At 43.3% G+C, this 25933-nt stretch overlaps 1 protein-coding gene across 4 annotated transcripts in view; it reads left to right on the top strand.

The window, feature by feature from the left end:
- The window catches only part of MATN4 (matrilin 4), a 256812-nt gene extending 246312 nt beyond the window's left edge, over positions 1 to 10500 (top strand). For all 4 annotated transcript variants that reach the window (XM_044090083.1, XM_044090082.1, XM_044090084.1 and 1 more), the window contains exon 14: positions 8101 to 10500. In XM_044090083.1, coding sequence (XP_043946018.1) covers positions 8101 to 8159 — 59 coding nt within the window. In that variant the 3' untranslated portion in view covers positions 8160 to 10500. The remainder of the gene's footprint in view (positions 1 to 8100) is intronic.
- Positions 10501 to 25933: the final 15433 nt, after the last annotated feature.

The following is a 25933-nucleotide window of genomic DNA, read 5'->3' as shown; positions in this document are numbered from 1 at the left end:
CCTGAAGTGGTAAGTATGAGATCAGTTTTCATGAATAGTAAATACGGCCATCAGATTGCTTCAGTGAAGACTGCAGCTAGTTTAGAACATAAACAGAATAATACAAAATAAGTAATCCATGAGACAGCCTTGAAGATCTTATAAACCTCCAGCTTCATTCATTTGTTCTAGGATGCTAAGTTTGTTTCCATCCACCTAACCTGATAGCCTTTATAATTATTTCCTGCAAAGTCTTCATGTGCTCTCATTATCCTTTGCCACTATAATGTCTGCTATTCCATACTCTGTCCAGTCTAGGGTTCCCCCCTCCACATCCCAACTTATACTACATAAGCAAAGGTCATCCTTAGAAGAATTTTGGTGACATCCATTTAAAATGCATCATTATAACAAACACAAATTATAGAAATTTTTTTTCCTGTTTGCTCTATGGTCTGGAATATTCCATAGCAAATCAAACAACACATGCATTTATGCACACTTCTAAAAATGTGTGCAGGGGGGCCCATGAATTGAAAACGGCCCAAAGGTACACTTAATCCACCACCGGCCAGATACATTTTCTGTGATTGTGGGTTACAATGCAATTTCAATGAATGTGAGTTTCAAGGGAAGAGTTTACTACTACTCATGCTAAGTCTGCTTTCATTCTGAGACTGTACTGTTTTCTTTAGAAAATAGCTATCAATGTTTGTGATACAAAATTTGAAATAAAAGTTTAAATTAAATCCAGATATCTGTAATCATTATAAAAGTAAAGAAAAAAATAGTATGCACACTGACAGGTTTGAAGAGTGATTTATGGTAATTGGGGAGAGACAGGCAAGTAATGGGACACTGGAATGGCTGTTGGGTAGAGATACTGGGGGTGGGGATACTGGGGGGCCCTAATCCATTACCCTGCCTAGGGCCCCATTTGACCATGATCCAGCTTTAATTAGCCTCATGACTAGTTATGAAGGTGTATGGGATATGTGTCAGCCATCACATTTGGGGATGATTAAGGATATCAGATGGGGATATGAGGTGGAAGTTACATTCATCTGTATGTGGCAGTTGTACCATTAGCCTGTTAGTTATATTTGTTGCCACACACCTGTCAGGTACAGTATTCTGTAGGATTGATTAACAAACTCTGGTAGGGTTACTTTAGGTATTCCTTTGGTTAACAAAGTTATTTTTCAGCAAACCTCAATATTGTGAGCCTGTTCAATTGAAAGGTCTTGAAACTACCAACACTATAACTTACCCAAATGTTGTCAGACCTTAGAGTTTGTTCTGTTAGCAAGGAAGTATAGTGGATAAAGCTTTCTATATGGGGAGTCAGGGTTTACACTATGACAAATATGGAAGTACTTTAAAGCAAATTATATTGACTGGTATTATAGCATCAACATTAATAAAAAGTGATTTAATTAACAGTATTCTACCCCCTTCTAATTGATAGGACAGTTTCAGACCCATATGAAAAGTCACATGTGACACACCATTGGTTTTGCTCAAAAGGGGTCAGAATCTTTGCTAATCTAACAATCTTTTGGATTCTCACCTGTGCTTTCACAAGCAGGTACAATGATTCCATGATGTTAGCATACCTCAGAATTAGTCACATACATGCCCTGCAGATATCTACCTTCATGCCACTGGAAGTATAGGCCATAGGCACAGCTCAGCAGGAGTAAAAGATTATATAAGATACTTGTGTACTTAACTGATAGCAAACCCCTGCAAACCCTCCATCAATATGTACACCTTCCCAGACATTAATTATATGATGACGAGGAAAACTTCTGAGTTCAATCTGACCAGATCTGTTGTGTACTGAGCACAAAGGCTAGTTTAGAATACATGCACTCAGAGCTAGATCATGTTATAATGGGGCACCAGAAAGGGCAATACATCCCCAGAGCAATATTAGTATCTCATTACTTGGCTGCCTTCAAGAAAACTGGTGGCTCCTCCTTGGGATCTTAATTTTGTGCTAGAGAAGCTAACTCTTGCTTCATTTTAACCAGCTAATCTGGCTAACTTGAGGTTTTTAACATGAAAAACAGTTTTACTGATTGCTCTGACCTCTGCAAGAAGAGTACCTGAGTTGTAAGCTCTTATGGTTTATCAACCCTATCTCATTTTCCATAGGGACATGGTTTCTTTGAAAACTAATCCTTCTTTTATGCCTGAAGTGGTATCTGAGTTTACTTTAAGCCAAACTATCTGTCTCCCCATTTTCTTTCCTGAACCCAAAAATGAGAGAGAAAGGATACTCCATACCTTGAACGTCCACATACTATCTTCACGGAATTAAATCTTTCAGATCTTCAGATCAGTTGTTCACTTTCTGAAGGTAAGAAGACGTGACAATCTGTATCAAAATAGACTATTTCCAAATGGTTGTCTAAAGCTATTACCTTTTATTTTACTCACAGAAAAACTATTCCAGGCAGGGTCAAGGCTGACTTTTCCAGGACCTTGGCTCATCTATGGCTATTTGGAAAGGGTTAGATATTATAAGTATTTTGAAGCTGCAGCTTGGTCCTCTGTACATTCCTTTACAAAGCACTATAAGGTGATTCCTTCTGTTGGTCTAGGGTAAGCTTTGCAAGGACCATTCTCCAGGGGCCCCTTGACTCTTCTCTTTCTACCTCCCAAATGTAGTAAGCTAGGATAATCTACCCATATAGTTAAGGCTACTGCAGCAATGATCAGTATGATGACTGCTGCACTAGTCATCAATATGATGAACATAGTACAGTTGTGTAAGTATACTTACCATAATAGTAGAATTTCAAATAATCACTGCTGCAGTAGCCACTCCCTCCCTCCATCCCCCCCTTGTTTTTCAGTGTGTTGTTTATGCCAGTGTAGTTATTTACTTTTTGCTCTTCTTAGTATTGTACTTTTAGGGCTCAGTCTCCCTCTCTCTTTCTCTGTTGCCAAGAAAGCTCTGAAGGGCTTGGTGTGCAAATTTGTCTTTTAATCAACTCAAATCATGCTGTCTGATAGTCTGGGCATGTGGAAGGTGTCCTGCAACTTTGGAAACTGGCTGGCTGTAACATCATTGCTAGGATGTAATTCATAAACCTAACGCTACTACAGCAGTGATCATTTGAACTTCTATTGCTACTGTAAGTTTATTTAAACAACTGTACAATTTACGCACACACACACACACACACACACACACACACACACACACACACACACACACACACACACACACACACACACACACACACACACACACACACACACACACACACACACACACACACACACACACACACACGTGACCATCAGTTACACTCCTTGTATGACTGCATACATTCTAGTGTTTGCTTGCAATCAAATACATAATGACAGAAAAGTGTATTTCATCTCACTACTGTGAAAACCAAACTGCAACCCATTGTACCCCAATGCCCCCAACCTCTTAGCGCAAGAATCAGAGACATTAGGAACATATTTCTGTTATATACTTAGAAAGATGGTTGAATAACAAATTTCGCATTAGCAAGAATTTCCTGAAGGACACAAAGGGAAACTCACATAATTGCCATTATTTAGTGACTACAATCCACAATAATTTACCAGAAAGTCACATATTTTACAAGGCACAGACCAAAATATATCTTAACTTCTTTTCCCAAGAATTCCAGACAAATCCAAAACAAGGTCTAAAACGGGGCAGATTTTTTTTTTATTTTTTTTAACTAGGTAAATACACTAGACAAAGCATTCATTTTCAGGGGTGACCCAGGAGCATTGTCTGAATGACTTGCACAAAGTCATACCATAGTCAAATGAAGGTAGAAGGATTCAAACCCTGCCCTTTCAATTACAGGAAGCAGTTTGTTAACAACTCAGAGTCTTAAATTGCAGGCAATTGCAACAGGTGTTGCAGGGAAATGTTTTCTGAATGATAAGAACTATGAAACTCTAATTACTGGCATTATTGACTAGATGTAATCCTCAGTTATTTATCAGAAAATGAAGAACTTGAAGGGATGGCAGTTTGTGCAATAGTATTAATGAGCTGTCCTCTGTAGTTAAAGGTATAGAGTTTGACTCTTTCCATCTCCATTTGCCTACTGTGTGACTCTGAGCAAGTCACTTAACCAGATAGTGCTCATAGGTTATTTGCCCTATTTAACAAATGATATTTTTTCAGTAGTAATTATGATCTAATGACTGGAATGAATAGTAATTATTATCTAATGACTGATATTATTATAATTCTCACTCAGCTTTTATACCTTAGACACACACACACACACACACACACACACACACACACACACACACACACACACACACACACACACACACACACACACACACACACACACACACACACACACACACACACACACACACACACACACACACACATACACATATCTATAAATGCTATCTCACCAACTGTCCCATCAATGCTTTGACAGAGATGGCCTGGACCTGTCACCCCTGGGATTCCGGATACTGGCTAAGGTTCCTGCCGCCCCTATAGTGCCTTTTTTAGGCAAGGTTCAAATGACAAATTCACCACCGTAACAGGAACAGGCAGGCAAAAACTGAGGGTGATGCTACTCAATGCTAGAAGTCTAAATCTCAAAATGCACTCACTGGAGGCACTCCTCAAAATGGAGAACATTGATATCTGTGCAGTGACTGAGACCTGGTTCAAGTCTCCAGAGAGCACCCCTGCACTACCAGGCTATAACTCATACCACACTTTTCGGCCATGTAACCTGGACCGGAACACCAAAGGCGGAGGTGTGTCCATATTCATTAAAGATATCCACACCTACAGCTAGTTGCTCAGCATAATGCAGCCGAGGTTATCCAAGTGCAGCTAACTCTGGGCAAAACTATAATCCAAATTGTAGTTTGCTACAGATCACCCACCATGCCCCATGATTCCCACTTCTCTTTTCTTGATGTACTGGAAAATATTAGGGTTCAACCAAACACCCTAATAATGGGCGATTTCAACTACCCCGCCATTAACTGGGAAAACTACTCCTGTACCAACTCCTTTGCTTAACGCTTTCTGGAATTCATAAACTCCAATACCCTGGATCAACTTATCCACACCCCCACCAGGGGCAACAATATCCTAGATCTAGTCATTACTAACATGAGTGACCGGTGTTCCACGCCTGAAGTCAATGCCTCATTGGTCCGATCTGACCATAAGCTAATTACCCTAGATATCCACATCCTGCCACCCCCCCCCCCCCATTAAGGAAACCATGGTAAAAAAATTCTCCAAAGCCAACTTTATGCTTCTTAAGACAGAAGTGGTGAACTTCATGGCACCCATACAGATGGACGATACAGCCACGACTACTGAATCCTACACAATTGCATTTTATAAGCACTTGCATGAGTGCATGGATCGTGCTATCCCAAACAGAACCAAGACGCTATCCTCCAAAAAAAAGGAAGCCAATCTGGTGGCCCCTTGCCATAAACAAACTGTACTACAAAAGGAAGAAACTGTTGCAAAAGAAAGTAAAATCCTATGAGTGGAGGAGTTCCCTGGTCAGCCTCAGTAAGAAGCTGCGATCCCTGATAAAATCCTACAAAGCTAGTTACGAAAACAAAATCGCCACTGATTCTAAAGACAACCACAAAGCATTCTATAGCTATGTCAAGAATCTCAATGGCAACACTCAGATTTGCTCTGAATTACAGCACAATGGCACTAAATATACAGACCCAATTGATATTGCCAACATCCTGGCAGATAGGTTCAGTGCTAACTTTACCCCCCTCTCACCCCCTAAAGAGCCCATCTCTATACCGGAAGAATGCAAAGTTCCTCTAATCACGGCTGCACAGGTAAAAACCACACTCTCCAAAGCCAAGAACACAGCATCCATGGGACCAGACAACATCCCAGGCTGCGTTCTACATGAACTACAGAACGAACTGGTACCCCACCTAAGTACCATGTTCAATCATAGCCACACCTCAGGCTTTGTGCCTGCTGAATGGTGCACAGTGACAGTTATCCCACTCCACAAGGGGGGAGCCACCATGGACCCCAGGAACTACCGCCCCATTAACCTGACGAGCCTGGTCTGCAAGGCCATGGAACATATCATCATGGATCTACTTCTCTGAAGTACAGGCTAACACAAAAGGTCTTTGGCTAATGAAGTTCGCAGATGACTGCAAACTAGGAGCCATAATCGAAACTCCTAATGATGTGGACATCCTACAAAAGGGCCTCACTGAGACAGATGCCTGGTGTCAAAGCCATGGCCTCAAGCTCAATGCCAAAAAGCGCATTGTCATCCCCTTTGGTAAAAACTCTGTACCCATGAACTACAACATAGGCAGTAGTATACTTAACACTGAAAGTGTGATAAGAGACCTTGAGACAGATGGACAGTAGTCTCTCCTTTGATAATCACATCGCCACAGTAGTCAGGAAATCCTTCTACATGGCACACCTCATCACAAAAGGTTTCTCATCCAGAAAAAAAGAGGTCATTGTTCCCCTCTACTCATCACTCATTAGACCCATTATAGAGTACAACTCCCCTTTTGGTATGTACCTCACAAGACATATACAACAACTGGAAAGGCTGCAGAAATACCTCACAAAGAGGATTACCGGCCTCAAACAGTTACCCTATGCAGACCGTCTCAAAAAACTCCAGCTTTACTCTGTCGCATATCGCCTACTCAGAGGTGATCTCTGCCTAACATACAAAGCTATGTCAAACCCAGAGCTGTTGGACATGCTCCACTTAAAGAAATCTCAATCCCACCGAGCTACACGCTCTAGAGACCTACACCTTGTCACCACAATAAACAGAACATGCTGGAGGGATAGATTCCTGTCCCAGAGACTTCCCATACTCTAGAATAAACTACCTATCTATGTCAAACAAAGCTCCTCATTAGCACTCTTCAAGAAAAATCTTGATGATTGAATGGGAAATAGGAAATTCACCCCAGGGATCACCTCTGTGGCTCTGCTCGACAGTGGCACAGCAAAATAATTTTCTTGGGTGGCAAAAGCCATGGTACCTTTTTGGCTGGGCTTGTATAGGCCCCAGGGCCAATAGCCTAGTACCTACCTACCTATGAACCTATGACAGTTCCACAAAACACTTGCTGTTAATTCCAGTGCTTCCAATGTTGTCTCATCATCATCATCATCATCATCATCAGTGTTAAATAAATAAATAGACTGGCCCACAAATGTTAAAATAAATATCCCACCAATGTTACAATAGCTCAGCTGTTACAGTAAATAAATAGCAACTATAGTTCCAACATTGACTGCCCCATCAGTGTAATATTAAAATAGTTTGTTAAAACTTCACTTCAGCAAAAAGCACACTTGGAGTTTTAAGCTATACTGCTCACACTCCAGGAAGCCTCACTCTGATTGGCTCTGCATTTAAGCCAATTACATTTGAACCACTTACTCTACATTTGAGCCAATGAGAGAGAGAGAGAGAGAGAGAGAGAGACTTCCCAGAAAGCAGCTGGAGAGAAGCTGAGCAGCAATGTTGAGACTATTCTATTTTTTTTGTATTTATTTTTTTATTGTTTGTTTGTTTATTTTTGTAATATTTACTGGCACCCCAACCAGAAATAGGCCCTAGGCAGCAGCAAAGTTCGCCTTGTGCTGAATCTGGCCCAGCATGCACTACATCAGTTCCAGACACATTTTATATTTAAAAAGTTACTTCGAGCTCTTTCATAAACAAACCAGTCTAGGATGTGGGTTGCAGAGGATTTACCGTCTTTTCTTATCCTTAATGTGACATCAAGTTAGTGTGAAGGATAGATGACTCTCAGTCAGCACTTTTGTTGCTCCACAATCACTATTTCAGGCAGTAATTACATTTTTCTGTATATTTCACAGTTATAGATAATGACTATGCTATCAGCAAACAGCTCACTGGCTAAGTGGTCAAAACAATGGTGTGTATGTACGTGAAGATACTGAAAGCTTTTTGCCTGCATCTTATATTGTTAGTCTTACAATAAATCTAGCCTCTATAACATTTGGTGAGTGATGGATTGAACAGGATAAGATACTGTTTGTTCTGAGTTTTCCTTAACTTGAAGCACTGGACCAGATGACTGCCAGACTTGCCCAGCTGGAGAACCAGCTTGCTGAAAAGAAATAAATCTCCACAGATGGCACTTAATGATGCTAAAGGAATTTGACTGTGTAATTTGTTTTTAAGGAATTTCAAGATATCTATATATTTAAGAGATTCTTTTTTTAAAGGGGTCAGTGATGTTCTAATAAAATGCACAAACTGTGTAATATTTGATATGACTGTGTAAAATCTGATTTATGTGAAAAGAAAAAGCCCAATGAATATCTTGTATGAAGTTCCTACATTTTGAGTGTTTCTTTTAGTAGTGTTTTATAAAATGGATCCCTATGCTATAATTCAAAGTCAAATGGAATCCACTAACACTGTTCATCATTTTTGGCAGCTAAAGAAGATACAGAATTCAAAACTGATCACCTGAAAATGAGTTTTACATAAAATAAATGAGGAAGTTCCCTCCGTCATCTATTCTACATTCATTTTACTGGGAATGAACAGGGTAATGTTTAGTAAGAAGTGAAATCCAAACACAGCCATGTCAGCAAATCACCACTGGTAGCTTACCATGCTTAACCCATAGCCCCACTGTAAAGTATATCACAACACTAGAAATCTTCCTTTTTCTTCTCTTCTTGTCCTTTTATCAAAATAAGTTATTTTCATTGTTAACAGTTGCTTTATTGTTGACATACTTTAATTTATTTTCCATAGAACGTTCAGTGTTGCTGATGACTTGGATTCTGCTAGCATTGCATAATAGAACATACTGCTTTGGTTTACCTTAGCCTTCTGCTTTTGTTTCTAGTATATTGCCCACCGAATCCTTATAAATAAAAATGTCACCTGACAAAATAAGGCAAAACCCCCTGCTTACAGGTTGCCAAGATATATAAAGTTGTATTATTTCTTGAACAGAAAATTTCACACGACATCAGCTGTTTGCAGCCATTCCATAATAAACAGTTTAGCGTATACATGATTGCCATCTTTGCAGTTTACATGTAAAGACTGAAATCTGAACATTTTATTCTTCCTTCAAAAAACATGCGAATGGAAGAGGCCACCTACACCACAGAATATTTTCCTATCTCTGAGCTGTCACATGAAATGACCAAACAGAAATTTATTGTCAATCTGTAGAGAAAAGGGAAGAGCACGTGTCATCCCTGTCACTGAGAAACAGTTCTCACAAGCCATTTATGCAGACTGGAAGCTGAATTATAGTGTAAGGCCACCTGCTCATTTGGTTGAGATATGTGTTCTACATCACACAGCCATGCATACACATTTATAGAAAATTCTGGGACATCCTGTCAAAAGTCTTCATTCTTTAAAAATGTATATAACCACATATGTCACATCTCAAATCTAAACCAAATTTTAAAGTTTAAATTATGTACCCGGCCTATAGACCTATAGCTGTCAGTGAATAAAAGATGCTTATGGCAATATCTACTTATTATTAATATGCCATTGCTGACATTTGTAATATTTTGCAACATCACTCACATTCACAGTACGATTCATAGCAGTATAGTGAAGTATAACATAACTAACTGCTAGCTAAGACACAAAGTTTCTGAAAAGACAGCAGTGTATTAATTAATGAGAATATCTGCTTCTTCATGTGCCTGGACTATTTACAGCTAAAAAGGAATTCAGTGTCTTGTGGGCCATGCATGATATATTACCTGTTTGCATTATTCTACTGCAAACAATTGTATATCTGGAATGATTATCATGTTTTATATACAGAATGTCTAATCAGAACATATGATGGAGAGGTAGCTGGTTTTAAAATGTATTTGTATAAAAAATGTGTTTCTGTCCTGCACCCTACAAATATATGTTTATTGAATGTTATGCTGAAAACATAAGCTAAAAAAATCAGTATTTCAAGATACGGTGTATGTATAATCACTCCACTACCAAAGGTGATTGTAGTAGGCCAGTGAAGAAATGCTCTGGTATTTGATGGCAAATAATATTAATAACTAATGTATTATTTTGCATCTTGCATATCTGTGAAGTCTACCTGTTATATAATTCAGGTGTATTATAACTAATAACCTCATATGTTAACAATATGGATTTTAAACTAGTCTGTGGACACCAACTCCTGTCTCTCTGACATCGGTGGAACATTTTTTAGTGACGAGACCTATCACTATGACTTAATGCTGTGCATTTTATCAGTTACTAATGTACAGTATGCTTTCTGCATTTTATACATTATTAAAAGACTGTCAGTCTCATAGAATCCATCTCAAGAGGAACCAGAATGTATATCCTAGTTAACTAAAATGCACATTATTTGAAATAAAATGCACATGTTATATGAATGTTTCTGAGTTGTATTTAAATGTCTCATAATTTGTATATATAAACAAGGATGTTCCTCACATCACTGAAATGTGTGTGTGTGTCATTATTTATGAACTTGTAACTCACATTTTCCATTCTTGATGTTTTGGTACATGATCATACTGGGAATCTTACAAATGTGTGGAACCCCCCCCAAAAAAAATAAATAAACAGTTTGTGTGTCTTGGATTTTTGAACTGGACTGTAACAATTTTTAGGCTGTAATGCAAGTTAGCTTGTTAATCCCCACAAAATAGCATAAGTTTCATTACAATTCAATCCCCCAGATTGAGCAAGCCCTGCACAGTGTGCAGGACTAGTGCAGGAGCTCCAGCAGGCAATATGTCTGCCGTGCTATCCAGAAATAACCTGTAGGGATGCGCACGAGCGCTCCTGCACTAGTCCTGCACGGACTCAGCCCCTGTATGCAAATTACCCCATTTGCAGGAGAAATCCATGTAAATGAGGTGAATTTCCAATCCAGGAAGCTGGAAACTGGACGTGCAGGACTAGTGTAATCAGCAGAAATGTACTCCGCCAGTAACTGAGTACATTCCTGCAAACTACAAAATGGAGACATGACAGCTCCAAATAAAGGGTGGATATTATGTAGAAAGTATGCCAATGGCCAACTATAAGGCCATTGGCATGGAAAACATTTGCAAAAAGAAAAAAAAATCAACTTTTATTTTTTTTTTAGCCAATCTCGGCTGTTTAAGCATAGGGCAGCGGCATGCAAATGGGATCGGGCCGAAAATAAGAAAAAAAACCCTAAAATAAGCATTCTAACTAAAATAACTATTTTGCCATTATACTCAGTGGTAGACAGAAGATAACATAGCCAGTGAATAGTGGTTGTGATAAGGGGGAGGCTCAGTGTGGGACATGTAACTATGCATCAGCAGGCAATCCTATGCAAATGAGGGGGATGATACTGAATCCCAGATTTCCCCTGCATGCTAGTCAGCACCCAACAGAGTAAGAGCAGAAATAGCTTGGAACAAGCCTAGGAGGTAGCTGACATCATGGAGGGGTGTCAGGCATACTGTAAGTGGATTGGAGCCCTGTGGCTCGGGTTCATAGGTTCATAGGTTGGTACTAGGCTATCGGCCCTAGGGCCTATACAAGCCTAGCCATAATAATTCCCCGGATATTTCTTCCCACAATATTTACTTCTCTGGACCCCTGTCTAGCAGGGTGACTGACATGATCCCAGGGGTGAATTTCCTACCTCCCATCCAATCATCAAGGTTCCTTTTGAAGAGGGCCAAGGAGGCACTCTGCTTGACATGTATAGGCAGTCTATTCCAGAGAATGAGGAGTCTCTGGGTCAGGAACCTATCCCTCCAGCATGTTTTGTTCATTGTGATGACAAGGTTTAGATCCCTGGAGTGTGGCTGTGAGGGATTGGGATTTCTTTAAGTGGAGCATATCCAACAGCTCAGGGTTTGACATGGCCTTGTATGTTAAGCAGAGATTGCCTCTGAATAGACGATATGCCACAGAGTATAGCTGGAGTTCTTTTAGACGGACAGCATATGGCATCTGCTTTAGGCCTGTGATTCTTTTAGTGAGGTATTTCTGTGGCCTTTCCAGCTGTTGCAGATGTCTTGTGAGGTACATACCAAATGGGACATTATACTCTATAATGGGTCCAATGAGGGATGAGTACAGTGGGACAATGACCTCCTTTTCTCTGGATGAAAAGCCCTTAGTGATGAGGTGTGCTACATAAAAGGATTTTCTGACTGTTGTGGTGATGTGGTTTTCGAAAGTGAGACCACTGTCCACCTGTGTCCCTAAGTCTCTCATCACACTTTCAATGTTTAGTGTACCGCCACCTATGTGGTAATTCATGGGTACATGTTTTTTTCCAAAGGGGATAACTATACATTTCTTGGCATTAAGCTTGAGCTCATGGCTCTGGCACCAGGCTTTGGTTTCTGTAAGGCCCTTTTGTAGAATATCCACATCATTTGGGGATTCAATAATGGCTCCCAGTTTGCAGTCATCTGCGAACTTTGTTAGCCATAGTCCCTTAGTGTTGGCCTGTACTTCAGAGAAGTAGATGTCAAACAAAAGTGATCCCAGGACTGATCCCTGAGGTACTCCACTTGTCACTTGTCTGGAGCTGGATTTGGAGTCGGCTACTGTTACAGTCTAGGGTCTGTCAGTAAGCCAGTTGGCAACCCATCAAGTGACATAGGGATTTATGCCCAGCTTTGTAAGTTTATCTATAATTCCAGAGTGGGGGATGGTGTTGAAGGCCTTGGTGAGGTCCAGATAGGCTGTGTGGACCACCTTACCCTTGTCCACAGCTCTGGAGACTGATTCGAAGAAGTCAATCAGATTCAGGAGACAAGATCGGCACTTCACAAACCCAAACAGGGTGGGGTCCAGTGTTTGAAAGTTGCCAATGTCTTTGTTTATAAGTTCCATGATAATGCATTCCATGCCCTTGAAGATCAGGCTTGTCAGACTGATGGGATGGTAGTTCCTGGGATCCAAGGCGGATCCCCCCCTTGTGGAGTGGGATAACTGCAGCTGTGTGCCATTCAGTGGGTATGAAGCCTGAGGTGAGGCTATGATTAAACATGACACTTAGGTGAGGTTCCAGTTCATTTTGTAGTCCATGTAGTACACAGCCTGGGATGTCATTTGGTCCCATGGATGCTGTATTCTTAGCTTTGGAGAGTGCGGTTTCTACCTGTGTTGCCGTGATTACCGGAATTTGGCAATCTTTTGGTTTTAGGTTTGCCCTTAGCTTAGCAGAGCTAAGCAAGGGTGTGCGTCTGAGGCTGCCTAGCACTCTTTGTATTGCCTAAGTGGGTGCTTAAAGGAAAAAAAAGTAAACCAGGAAATAGCAGCTCTGTGCACATCTGAGCACTGCATTTGCACGGCGCATTCCTGGGCTTAAACAGGAAGGCAATGGGAAGGGAAAACTGCAGTAGGAAGGTAATCTTGCAGAGCTAGCATAGCTGGCTGGTGAAACATATCAGAATCAGCCAATTACACAGGCAGCAGACCAGCCTAACTCAGAACACTACTATAAACTATGCAAACACCTTTCCCTCTGGTTTTTCCCACATACTCTACACAATCGGTATATATATAAGCGGGAAAATTTTAACAAACAAAAACAACAGAATGATAGGGGCTGCAGCAGCTATCAGACATCAACGTGTGGAAGAGGCTGAGGGTGGTAAGGATGAGAATGCTGTCAACCAACCCACTGTGAGAAGAAGGAGAAGGGTGTACAGACCCAGGGTATCCTATCAGAGGCTACATGAGCTGGAGATAGTGCAGCACTATAGGGTGGACAGGGACCTCCTACAGCAAATTGTTGAGCTGTGCCGACCACGCCTGACACACAGAACTAACAGAGGGGAACCCATCCCAGTGGATACCAAAGTATGTGTAGGCATAGGAATACTAGCCACAGGTACATCCCAAAGCCCAGCTGGGGATATTATGGGGATCTCACAGGCATCAGCATCCAGAGTATTCCACCAGTTCCTGGATGCCATGTCAGCACATGCCAGTGAGCACGTATATTTCCTCAACACCCGTGAGGTGTTGGCCAGCAATATGCATCTCTTCCACCAAACAGCAGAATACCCTGAGGTAGTGGGTGCTATAGACTGCACACACATATGCATCAAAGCACCACCCAGTGAGCAGGGTAGGGTCTACATCAACCACAAGGGCTACCCCTCCATCAACTGCTAGATCGTGTGCGATGCCCAGGACATTATAATGAATGTGTGTGCTGGCTGCCCTGGAAGCTATCACAATTCCCACATCTGGCATCTGACGCAGCTGAACCAGAGATTTGCCAATGGAGACATCCCTTACGGTCACCTAGTGGGGGATGCTGGTTATGCACTGGAGCTGTGGCTGATGACACCCATCAGAAATGCACACACACTCGAACAAGAATGCTATAATGAGGCACATGCACAGACCAGAATCATAATAGACCATGTGTTTGAGATGCTCAAGTCATGGTTACTGTGCCTGGATACATCCAGTGGAGCCTTGCAGTTCTCACCAGCTACATGTACCCAAATTGTTATTGTGTGTGCCATGCTACACAATATGATCCTGTGGAAACAGCTGCAGCAGGAACAGCACAGGGCAGGGCCACACAGCCTCCCACCAATGCCAAGGCCTTCACAGGCACAGAGTGACTCAGAGGAGGAACAACCTGAGCCTTTCCCAGTAGGCAGATGGAGGCATGCCCAGTATGCCATGGCCTTGGCAAAGAGGCAACATAGCACATACACTAACACAGTAGGGACCCAGGGAATGACACCTCTCCCTGACTCACACATACAGTAAAAGGGATGCCAAACATGACACTACCTGTGCTCAACCATGTATAGGGAGTGTACTATGTGCATCCGAAATAGGCAGCCCCCAGCACCATCCTCAGTACTGGCACACTCACAAGGTAAGTCACTCCCCTTACCTTTTTCTGATTGTAGTAGTATGTGTTGTTACTTGTATCTATGGTATGGATGTGAGCATGCAAGAGAATCGGGTGGCTGAATGGGATACCAGCAGATAATAGACACTTATAGTGGCAGCATGAGATCTGTAACAAATATGGGTGTCACCGTAGTAGCCAGTACTACACATGGTGACAAAACTCACTGCAGGAAATGTGCTAGGCCACATGTGTGTCCATATGACACACACATGCCAGTCAAGGAGGTTCACATACCCAACAACAGTCACAGCCAGCAGGACAGGTGTAAACAATCACAAACAAAACCTGTGCTAAGACCACTGAATGATGCCTATGGGTAACCCCCCCCCCCAGGCCTACACAGACAGACTACATCGGCTCAGGCAGAGGGATGTTAGTTCTGAAGGACAGAAAGTCAGAAAATAATATGTAGGTCAATCAAACGTAAGACCTGTAGTACACTGACATGCCTCTAGTCAGCATGATAGGTTAGAAAACAGAATGAAATGGAGTACCTGACATACCTGTACAGTCATAGCAAATATGTACAAGTGTCAGGTGTGCCCCCCCATTCTGTGTAGCAGTGTAGAAACAGTCAGTTGTGCCCCCCACAGCCTATATAGACATGTAGTAACAGTCAGTTGTGCCCCCCCAATCCTGTGTAGCAATGTAGAAACAGTCAGGTGTGCCCACCCATATCTTATGTAGACAGTAGCAACAGTCAGGTGTGCCCCCCCTCAGTCCTATGTAGAAATGTAGTAACAGTCAGGTGTGCCCCCCAATCCTATGTAGACATGTAGTAACAGTCAGGTCTGCTCCCAACCCTACTTAGACATGTAGTAACAGTTAAGTATGCCCCCCAATCCAATTTAGAAATGTAGTAACGGTCAGGTGTGCCCCCCCAATCCTATGTAGAAATGTGGTAACATGTATGTGTAGGTATAATACCAGTGGACCACAGATGCCCAGAGGTGGCCAAGGTAGCAGGATAGATTGTAGCATTTGCACAATATACAGGTATGAGTGTGTTAGGTTGGTGTGTGTTTAATGTTGTGTGAGAGTGGTCAGTATGTATGCATGTTGAGGTATGACCTGATGGCCATTGTCCAATACTGCTGATGACAGGGCCAGGTCCTCACAACTGCAGTGCCAAAAACAATTCCCACCACTATAACACATGCTAGCAGTAAGTCATTGTAAATGTATGGTGGTAATATGTGCCACCATCTGAAAGATTGACATGGCATGGCTGTTAGGCTAGATATACAAGCAGTACACAGGGGAAAGTACTCCAGACATACAGTATATAATGTGTAACTGTGAAATTGACACATCCTTGGAATTGTACATATAGGTATGCATCACATTATCTGTAGTAGGGGATACCGGTGTCATCTGGCCAAACACTTGCAGATCACAAAGGTGATAGGACTGATGTTTTGGGAAACAGCTAATGTACCTGCACATGCCAGCATAACTGGAATGCCCCATGCATATCTGTGCAGCAGACGCAAGTAGTGTCCATAGCACACATGCATCCAACTCACCCAAACACCACCCACAGGTACCTCTCTGGTCGTATCCCTGATGTTGGGAATGGGTACAATATGACATCACCTGTATATGGCAATAGCGAAAGAATGCAGCATGCGGTGAAGGTGTCCCATGTAAGTATGTCCCTAGCTGTAGGTAGCACCCTGCCAGTATCCACACCACCTGATCAAGACTGATAAAAAGCATTGGCATGAACACCTAGCACACATACCCTGTTACCCCAGGGGAATATACTGTATGGTGGTCTGAGTTGTAGGACTGACAGAATGCAACTGCCTGCCACAGCTGGCCCACATCACCACCAAATGGCCTACAGGCCTCCACCAAAATCCTGTGTCTCACACGTACTACCAATGCATGTTATGTCATGGACACCCAAATAACAACATAACACACTCTACATAAGCCATATGCAAGGCCATGTGGACAAACCACAGTAACATGTCCACCATGTTCCACTGCATGAAATGTGTACCAACACCAAAGCACAGCTGTGATGAGGTGATAACCTTAGGGAAATTATCAGAGAATGTATGCATAATGTATGGAAGAGGACAGAATAATAGAGGGGGGGTGGGAGCATGGGCAGCATGGAATGTGCAAGGTCCGACACACAGCTGTGTACACACACTATCCCTGGCTGCAAACACATAAATGGGTGGCTACAAATCTGCCAGTACACCACAATAGGGGTAATGTCCTGAATCATGACCCCTGCCTCTGGGTAACCTGTGTGAATATGTACAGATGTGAGGTATTGCCACAGCAAGATAAGGCCATACTGTCATGTTGGATGTACAAGTATGGGAGCCCCTGCCAGCACTGTACCAAGGTGCTGAACTGTATACACAGACCCAGCAGCAAGTGTCTGCAGCTCCCCCCTCCAGAATGGCATAACTTACCATAAATATGTAGGCATCTGCCCAAAATACTGGACAGAGCTGCAGTCACCCTTGTCCCCCAGGACATCACTGTGAGCAAGAATGTCCACCTGACAGTAAATGAGGACATAAAACATCACAGTGTATAACAGCACACATGTCTGAATATCTCTGCTAACACCAGTACTGTGTAGCAGAAACAGCACAGACACAATCACCTACAGTACACACTATCCCCTGCACAGTTTGTCCCTATATTGCCAAAATGATCTATGGATACCCTGCAGAAACAGTTTGCTATCTGTCGGTGTACAACACAAAGGTCTGTACTGGAGTACAAACTAGCTGAAATGGATCCACACATTCAATACAGAAGGGCATGCTGGGCATGCTCACTCACTTAGGGAAATGAAGGCAATGTCAGACAACAACATGCTGAAAGGTCATACTGGGCATGCTCATACACTTAAACAAATGAAGCCCATGTCTGCAAACAACAATGGATCATACATATCTGACAGTTGCAGATGTTAGTGCATACACTCCTCAGTATGCACCAGGCATGCTTTGCACACACATTGGATAGGAATACAGACATATATCCAAGGACAACACACTATAATAAGCCAAAAGTAGACATACATAGATGTGTGGAAGAGAGTGATTGTGACAAAGAGTCATCCATCATGAGGCCTGTCCCACCCAGCACACAGCTAAATGGCTACAACCACATGATGTGTAAATGTCACTCACTGTAGAGATTAGCCACTGGTATCCATCAGCATTACAGACTATGTTGTGCAAGTGCTAGCTGTGCAACATGACTGTATAAGGCAGTAGTCATCTAGCAGCTGTATACATGTACCTGCAGAATATAACCCTGCTTGTGCCTGCATGCGGTGTGTCAACCTCTAGACGAATGAGTTATGGCCCATGCACACACACTGCCCTCCCCATAGCCCTGCTATGACAAGCCTGCTGATGTCATCAACTTTGAAATACATCTTTGGGAATAGAGTAGCCCAGTAATCTCTGTGGCATGTCCTAATACTGTGTAATGCTGTAGTGTGATAAACTAGTTAGGTAGGAGTTCTAATCCCAGACATAGTGTGTGTGTATGTGTGTGTGTGTGTGTGTGTCTGCGTAGGGAGCAATACTTTTTAGGCTAGTCATGCTCACTACAACTCAAATGCCCTACTTTGGCAAGGCTGCTGATGTCAGTCACTGTGAAATACACCTTTGGGAAAGGTGTAGCCCAGTAATCTGTATAGCATGTCCTATAACAGCATAATGCTGCAGTGTGATATAGCACTCTGGTAGGGGTTCTATTCCCACACCTGGCAAGTGTAGATGTTTGTCTTTGTGTTTCTATGTCAGTGTAGGGTACAATACTTGTTAGGCTAGTCACAGTCACTACAGCTCAAATACTCTACTTTGGCAAGGCCACTGATGTCATTCACTATGAAATACACCTTTGGGGACAGAGTACTCCAGTAATCTCCATGGCATATCCTATTACAATGTAGTGCTGTAGTGTAATAAACTAGTTAGGTAGGAGTTCTAATCCCAGACATGGCAGGTCTGTGTTTGTCATTTGTATCCGGTGTGGAGGTGACTGTAAGTGTGTAACAACTGGACGCATTGTAGAGTGGCTTTTGAAAATTTCTTATATGGTAGCTATATGTCACAATGTCCACCTTACAGGGATAACAGATGTGAAATAGCCGAGAGGCTGGGGTGACAATCCATACCCCTACATGTGACATCAAGGCCTGGTGAACAAAGTTAGCAACCCTTGTATTACCCAGAGAACACTCTCAACCCATGTCTCATTCACAAACACACTTGTCTAGGCAACAACTGCTAGGTTAGTATTACCCTGCATATTGCCCACAGATAGTAACCATGGTGTGATTGCAGTGGACTACAGAGGGCTTGGCACCCTGTTCATCAGTACAATAGGCATGTACATGCAGACAGTGCACCTTAACTATGTTCCCCACTGGACACCTGCAACACCTGTGTTGCCATCAAATGTGACCCACAAAGGACATACCATGCCTTAAACACATGCCCTGTATGGACAGATGCCACTGACACCAGGGAATACCTGTAACATACTATCAATGTAGGTGCAAGGTCAACCTGCTGTCCATTACTAATATCTGCCACATGAGGCCTCTGATGATAACAATCTGTGTACATAACATGGGCCAGACAACCCAGGTACATAAATAGGTATATCTGTACACATAGGATGTGCATACACACATATATATATATATATTATACACACACACACACACACACAGATATATATATTTATATATATATATATATATATATATATATATATATATATGTGTGTGTGTGTGCGTGTGTGTGTGTGTGTGTGTGTGTGTGTGTGTGTGTGTGTGTGTGTGTGTGTGAGTGTGTGTGTACATACAAAGAGATGTACACATGGCCATATATATGTTGCACTATACAGATATGTATACAGACATATGTATGAATATACATGTGTATGTACATGTAGACACATATCCATATTCCTGTCATGTGTAAACCTCACGGTTGTGTATACTCTCCCAGATGTATCTCACCGTATGTATCTGCTATGTGTACATTATGTTAAAGCAACTTATGTGATGCAAAAGTCATATTAATAACAAATACTACACAAGTGTGGAAGTAAAGGCAATTGTTCAATACTAATCAATATATTTATTGACAGATATCTTGGAAAAACAACAGCTGTCTTCACTGTAGTCATGGCATAGTGGTTAAGTGTTATGACTTTAGTGTACAGGGTTCTGGTTTCAAGACATGCAAGGGCTGTTCATTTTGTTGCTGGGCAGAACAAGGGCTGTTGGATACAGAGTGGTTAAGGCAGTTTTGAGCAGCTTTAAGTGCATTTGCACGGGTTTGTGCAAAGCTAAGTGGTGCTAAGCTACGGGAAAATGTACGGGCGCTTACACAGTGTAGGCTTCACTTACCAGTGCACAAATCAGCTTAGCTGTTATATTACATGTTGATACCTACTATGCATGGTTTAGCCCTGGTAACCCGTTCACACCACCCAGTCTGATAACATAGCAGGGTAATGACATCTGTAATAAGTGTATGTAATGCCATGTACAATACATGTGCCTATGTGCTGTCATTACAGTAGCAAGGAGTGTGAGTGTCATGTCTGGGACACAGACGTATATGAAGCCTGTACAGCACTGTTATCCATGTGACTGTGTTACATACATGAGGTAGTAGCCCAGAGTACGTGCTATCACACTGGCATGTAGTGTATCATGGTGATACTACTATTGACAGTGCCTACCCATGCAAGAGTTGAGTGCTAAATGTAGTACTGACAACAGGCACACCTGCAGGCATAGCTGGACTCTGATACCTCCCTGTTGTATCCCTGGTGTGTGAGCTGTGTCACAGTATATAACCCCTACTGGGTAATGATCTGACATGTGGAATGTAACTGTAGACTACCATCTGTACAGCACATGTGATGTGTGCAATGGAAGCCACAAACTTCAGTATCACTACATACCTAGGTAGGAGTCTAGTCCCAGTGTTGCCAAGTAACAGTGTGCGTGTATGTCGATGGGTCTACATCAGGTTGCAGATTATACATGCCCCAGCGGGTCACCTGTCCATATGGCACAGGCAATAACTGTTATACAAACCTGTGACATGAGTTCAACTGTACCCCAGATATGTCACAGCCATGGTGTCACCACAGTGCCATACCCCATTGTGGGGTATGACTGCAGACCATCCTTGTGCTGACACTTGTGCACCTACAACACAAATGGATAACATTATAGAGACCACAATCAACCAGTGTTACTAACAACTATAATGCATCATTCCTGGATGGCTACACTACGTGACATATATGCATTAAACTTTACTCCTTACAACATGCTAAACTGCAGTACTGTGGTACACTGTAGTACAGTCACCGTGTGCATCAGAACCATATTAGCCTGTCCCTGCATTGATGGTATGGATGACAGGGATGTGGCACAGGTGTCATCATATGCACAGGATGTGTTGTTGGTTTGCCTGAGGCCAAGGGTGGACCATACATTTGACACCATGTGCGTGGGTGAAGGGGTGTACTGAGGTGAACTGGGTGTGATGATATGGTGTGTGTAGGTATGGGGTTGCCCTGTGTATGTTTGTATAGTGTGTGGGTATGCATGCACACAGTTCTGCCATGTGGTTGCCCTACACAGGTGTTTATGGACAGCTGCAGACCATACCTGGCAGGGTGTGCAGTTCACTACCTCCAGCCATGGACACTTGGATTGTGCCTGCCAGGGGTTCAATGGGTATGTCCAGGTACAGGCCTCGATGTGCTACTCTCATCTGATGAATACAAATGTCCGCTGGTACCAGGTCCCTCCTCGGACTGGCCAGGACCACGTGCTCATGGCCTGCTGTAGTGTGGTGTGGTGTGGACAATGCCCCCCCCCCCACAGTGCCGGGGCTGTTACTGCCACTATGGGAGCCCCTTGGTGTCCTAGCACATCCACATTGACTGCCAGCTATTGGCGTTGCTGGCCTACAGCCGTCACTGCACTCCCACCATATGTTCAAGCACAAACAGTCTATGATCAATGAGGGCCATCATCTCACCAGACTATCTATCCATGAACTCAGTTAATGCATGGATGGCACCAGCCAGTTCACTGGGGTTGTCACTTGTAGAAGTAAGAACAGCCCTCTGCAGCCTCAGGCCCTGTCTGGTGTAATGTTCTATATGTGCCTGCACCACAATGACAGCTTGAAACATGCACCTGTTGGTGCCAGCTGTGCCACCTCTGCCAGGGGCATGATGTCCAGTGGCCCTATCATGAGCACCCTGGGACATCTGCCTATGTGGTGCCCTGCTGGACATCTGGCTATGCCTGCTGCAAACAGACACAGTGAGCATGGTTACCACACTTTCCTGTGCACTGCCACCAAATGCCAGCTGTCCCTCCGCTTTGGCAACTGGTGATGGGGTATGTATAGGCATTGAAACTGTGTGTGGGGTTGGGGTAGTTAAAAGGGGGATGTCAAATGATGGTGCTATTTCGGCCCCTGACAACCCCACCTGTGCATCAACAGTACTATCATCATCTTCGGTGTTTGTATGGACATCAACATCAGATTGCATGCAGGAGGGACCCTGACCACCTCGCCACCTGTGGGGGAAAACAATAAATGCACTTTAAAACCTGTACAGCATTGCCTAACAGTACACACACACGCACACACACGCACACACACGCACACACACACACACACACACACACACACACACACACACACTCACACACAAACACCACCATAATACCTACCTGTCTGTGACTTTACAGACAGTCCCACGTATATTTCCATGTGTTCCCCATCCTGCATCACACTGGGTAACATACACACATTGATACCACTCATTAACATATCAGTCCTCTAAATGCTTAGACAAGTGATCACAACACAAGACCTGTTACTACATTACCTGCCTGACCTGTATAGCAGTTTTAGATGACCTCACTGCTGGCATTCAGTGTTCACCCTGTGTATGTCTGGACATCATGAGCATGGTCCCTATATGTTTGGGCTACTATGTTCACTCCATAATATCATGCACTGGTGTGTCATGTGTATGTATTACTCAGTACATGCTAGATATGCTGCTCAATTAGCCTATCATGTGACAACTGTAATATATGGATACACTCCCTGGTGTTGACTAGTACTTCCCCAGTGCATCTGTATTGCTGCATATGTGGGTTGTCAGTCACCTTTCTGCTGAATGCAATATTAAGGGTATACCTGGTGTCAACCTTCCCTCTCAATGCCTGTTCCATGCTACAGACCTTATTATACTATCAGCTGTCCTGTGATTACATACATGACAAGAATTCCTGGTGTGTAATATGGCAGTCCATGTCCATGTACTGCATGATCCCAAAGGGAGGTACTGCTATATGGACAGCCCAACAATCACACATGTGCATACATGACCACCCACACATGCACACATGCATCCTACATGCATCAACCTCCCTCCACTTCACCAGAGTGACCCTACAGACAAATTACCCACCAGGATATAAGGATACGCGCACACAAACACACACACACACACACACACACACACACACACACACACACACACACACACACACATACAGGTGAGGTTGCACAATGATAGTACACCCAGTCCTCCTATTACCATCTGTCAACATGCATAACATATGGTACACAACAGCATGCAGTGCAGCTATAGTCAGTCCATGCTAGCAACAGTATATATGTGTGTGATGCATGTGCTGTGTCACTAGGTGATGCCCCTTCCCCTGGATACTACTGCACCCATGTACACAGTATTGCTGTGCACCCGTTTTGCACCATGCCATGTACTGTGCACCACACCTCACAGGTGTACAACCCATTGCTGAATGTGTAGTACTGTGTCAGTTATGTCAGCTTTAATGCTCACAGCCCCTAAGTTTATCAGCAACACATACATGGGATGATATGTGGACAGATGTCATTTGTGAATTTCTGATGTCTGATTTACAGCTCTCAACATCAGCAGACCATGTATGACCAATCCAATACTCTTACACTGACAACCATCAGAGCATACCATGGCAATGGGGTGTGTACATACCCTTACTGATATGATGCACCCATCCTTGATCTGCCATCCGACCACATCACCGCATATCTTAACAGTACATGACACCGATATGTGACATATGTCCTGTACTTTCACATGCAGTGTCTATGGAATTTGTTAGGTGTGCAGATGCTGACGGTGATGCCTACACTCCGTGCGGGCATATGTGTGCACACCCTTATCATGACGGTTTGTTGAACCTATTGTTATGTATACTACAGGAGTCACTACTCCTGGCAGGGGTATACTAGCGTGGGTCATCTGCATTTGCCAGTATATGTTCAGTCTGCCCTACATATGTCCCCCTAATCTGCATGATTGCAAGGTCTACTCATGTGCACATCCCTTGGTATTCAAACCCTGCCATCACTATTGCTGTGGGGGGTAGAGTTACATCTGCCACAGTTTCTGAACCTAAGTGCAGATACAGTCATTCTTAGCATCCTTAGGATCCCTGCTGCAGTGCACTGTTGTATCATGCTGACACCCCCCTCCTTCAGCCTTTTTGCAGATGCATGACAAGTAAGGCCTACACATGTGTGTCACTTTGCAGTGTCCCATACACTGAACACCACATGTTACAGCCTAGTCCCAGCTGATAATGTGGACCACAGTAATGCCTTATGCCACAGTGTCACTCTGCAACAGTTGCCATTGTCCTACAGGTATATACACTGGTGTTGCACTGTATATGGGTGTTGTTCCAAACATGTCCCTTCTGTAGGCCATGTCTCTCACCATTATGTTACTCCCTGTGGACACATTCCACAATGACAAGATGTTAATTATCATGCAGGTGTCTGACAAACCCTTCCAATGCCCCATCATAGTCACCACTGTGATGCTGTGCATTTAACAGCAACAATACGTACACATGTACAGCATGCATTCTGGGTAGGTGTGTTAGATGTGTGCATGGAATATACCATCGCCACTACATGCCCGGTGTATTGGCAAGCATCTACATAAACCATATTCACCAGCTACAGGCTGTTGCCTTGGTGGTATACCAGAGGGACCTACATAAGAGGGTGAGAGATGCAAAGTCAGTGGCCACACTTGTGGCATTGCTACAGGGTGGGTGCAGCATTAGAATACATCAACAGTACATGTCCACAATATTACCACATATGCACATCTGTTTATCACTACTATGCAGCAACAAAATATATCTATGACATGTCAGATATGCAAGATCTACCTGTTCTGATGCAGATGTATATGCAACAGTGGTCTACTGATGTGCCCTGTGGCCTTACCTGCACGATCCTCGGCCAGTGTGTGGGTGGCACCCATCTCCACATAGGTGCTATTGGTTGGTGGCTATGCAGATAGGCAGGTCCCACGTGGCTGGCTAGGAGCTCCTCCACATGTGTCGGGGGATGGATGGCATGACCCCCCCCTGTGGTGAGGTGATCCCCTGGACTGCAGCAGCACACCGATGGGCATTGCAAAGTATGTCAGAACAATGATGCCTGACCTGCTCATAACTGCGGTTGTGATATGCAACATCATTGACCCTGTGGACTAGGTTGTTCCACAAGGTGGTCCACTCCTGCTGATCATGGGTGGCCCGGCCAAACAAGACTGCATAGTGCTGTATGAGGTCATTCACCAGAATGTCATTTTCAGCTGTTGTGCATGCTGGCAGCCTTCCATGGGACATCGTGCCTGAAAGACATAAAGATGGACACAGGTGTGAGCAAGTCATGCAGCAAGGTTACCACTTAATACACATCACTGTCACCCCCCACCATGTCAGCGACAACAAAGTGTACACACAACCCAGTAGGTATGGCTACAGCATACCTACCAGTGGGGCAGACATTGTACTGTAACACGCTTTGTGCAAATTGTTTGTAGCCATGTTCCCTGTGTGGAC

Source organism: Protopterus annectens, chromosome 12.part0 (assembly GCF_019279795.1).
Source record: "Protopterus annectens isolate FY-2018-M chromosome 12.part0, PAN1.0, whole genome shotgun sequence".
NCBI classification, from domain to species: Eukaryota; Metazoa; Chordata; order Ceratodontiformes; family Protopteridae; genus Protopterus; species Protopterus annectens.
Note: the sequence above shows the minus strand (reverse complement) of the source record. Positions and strands in the feature narration are given on the sequence as shown.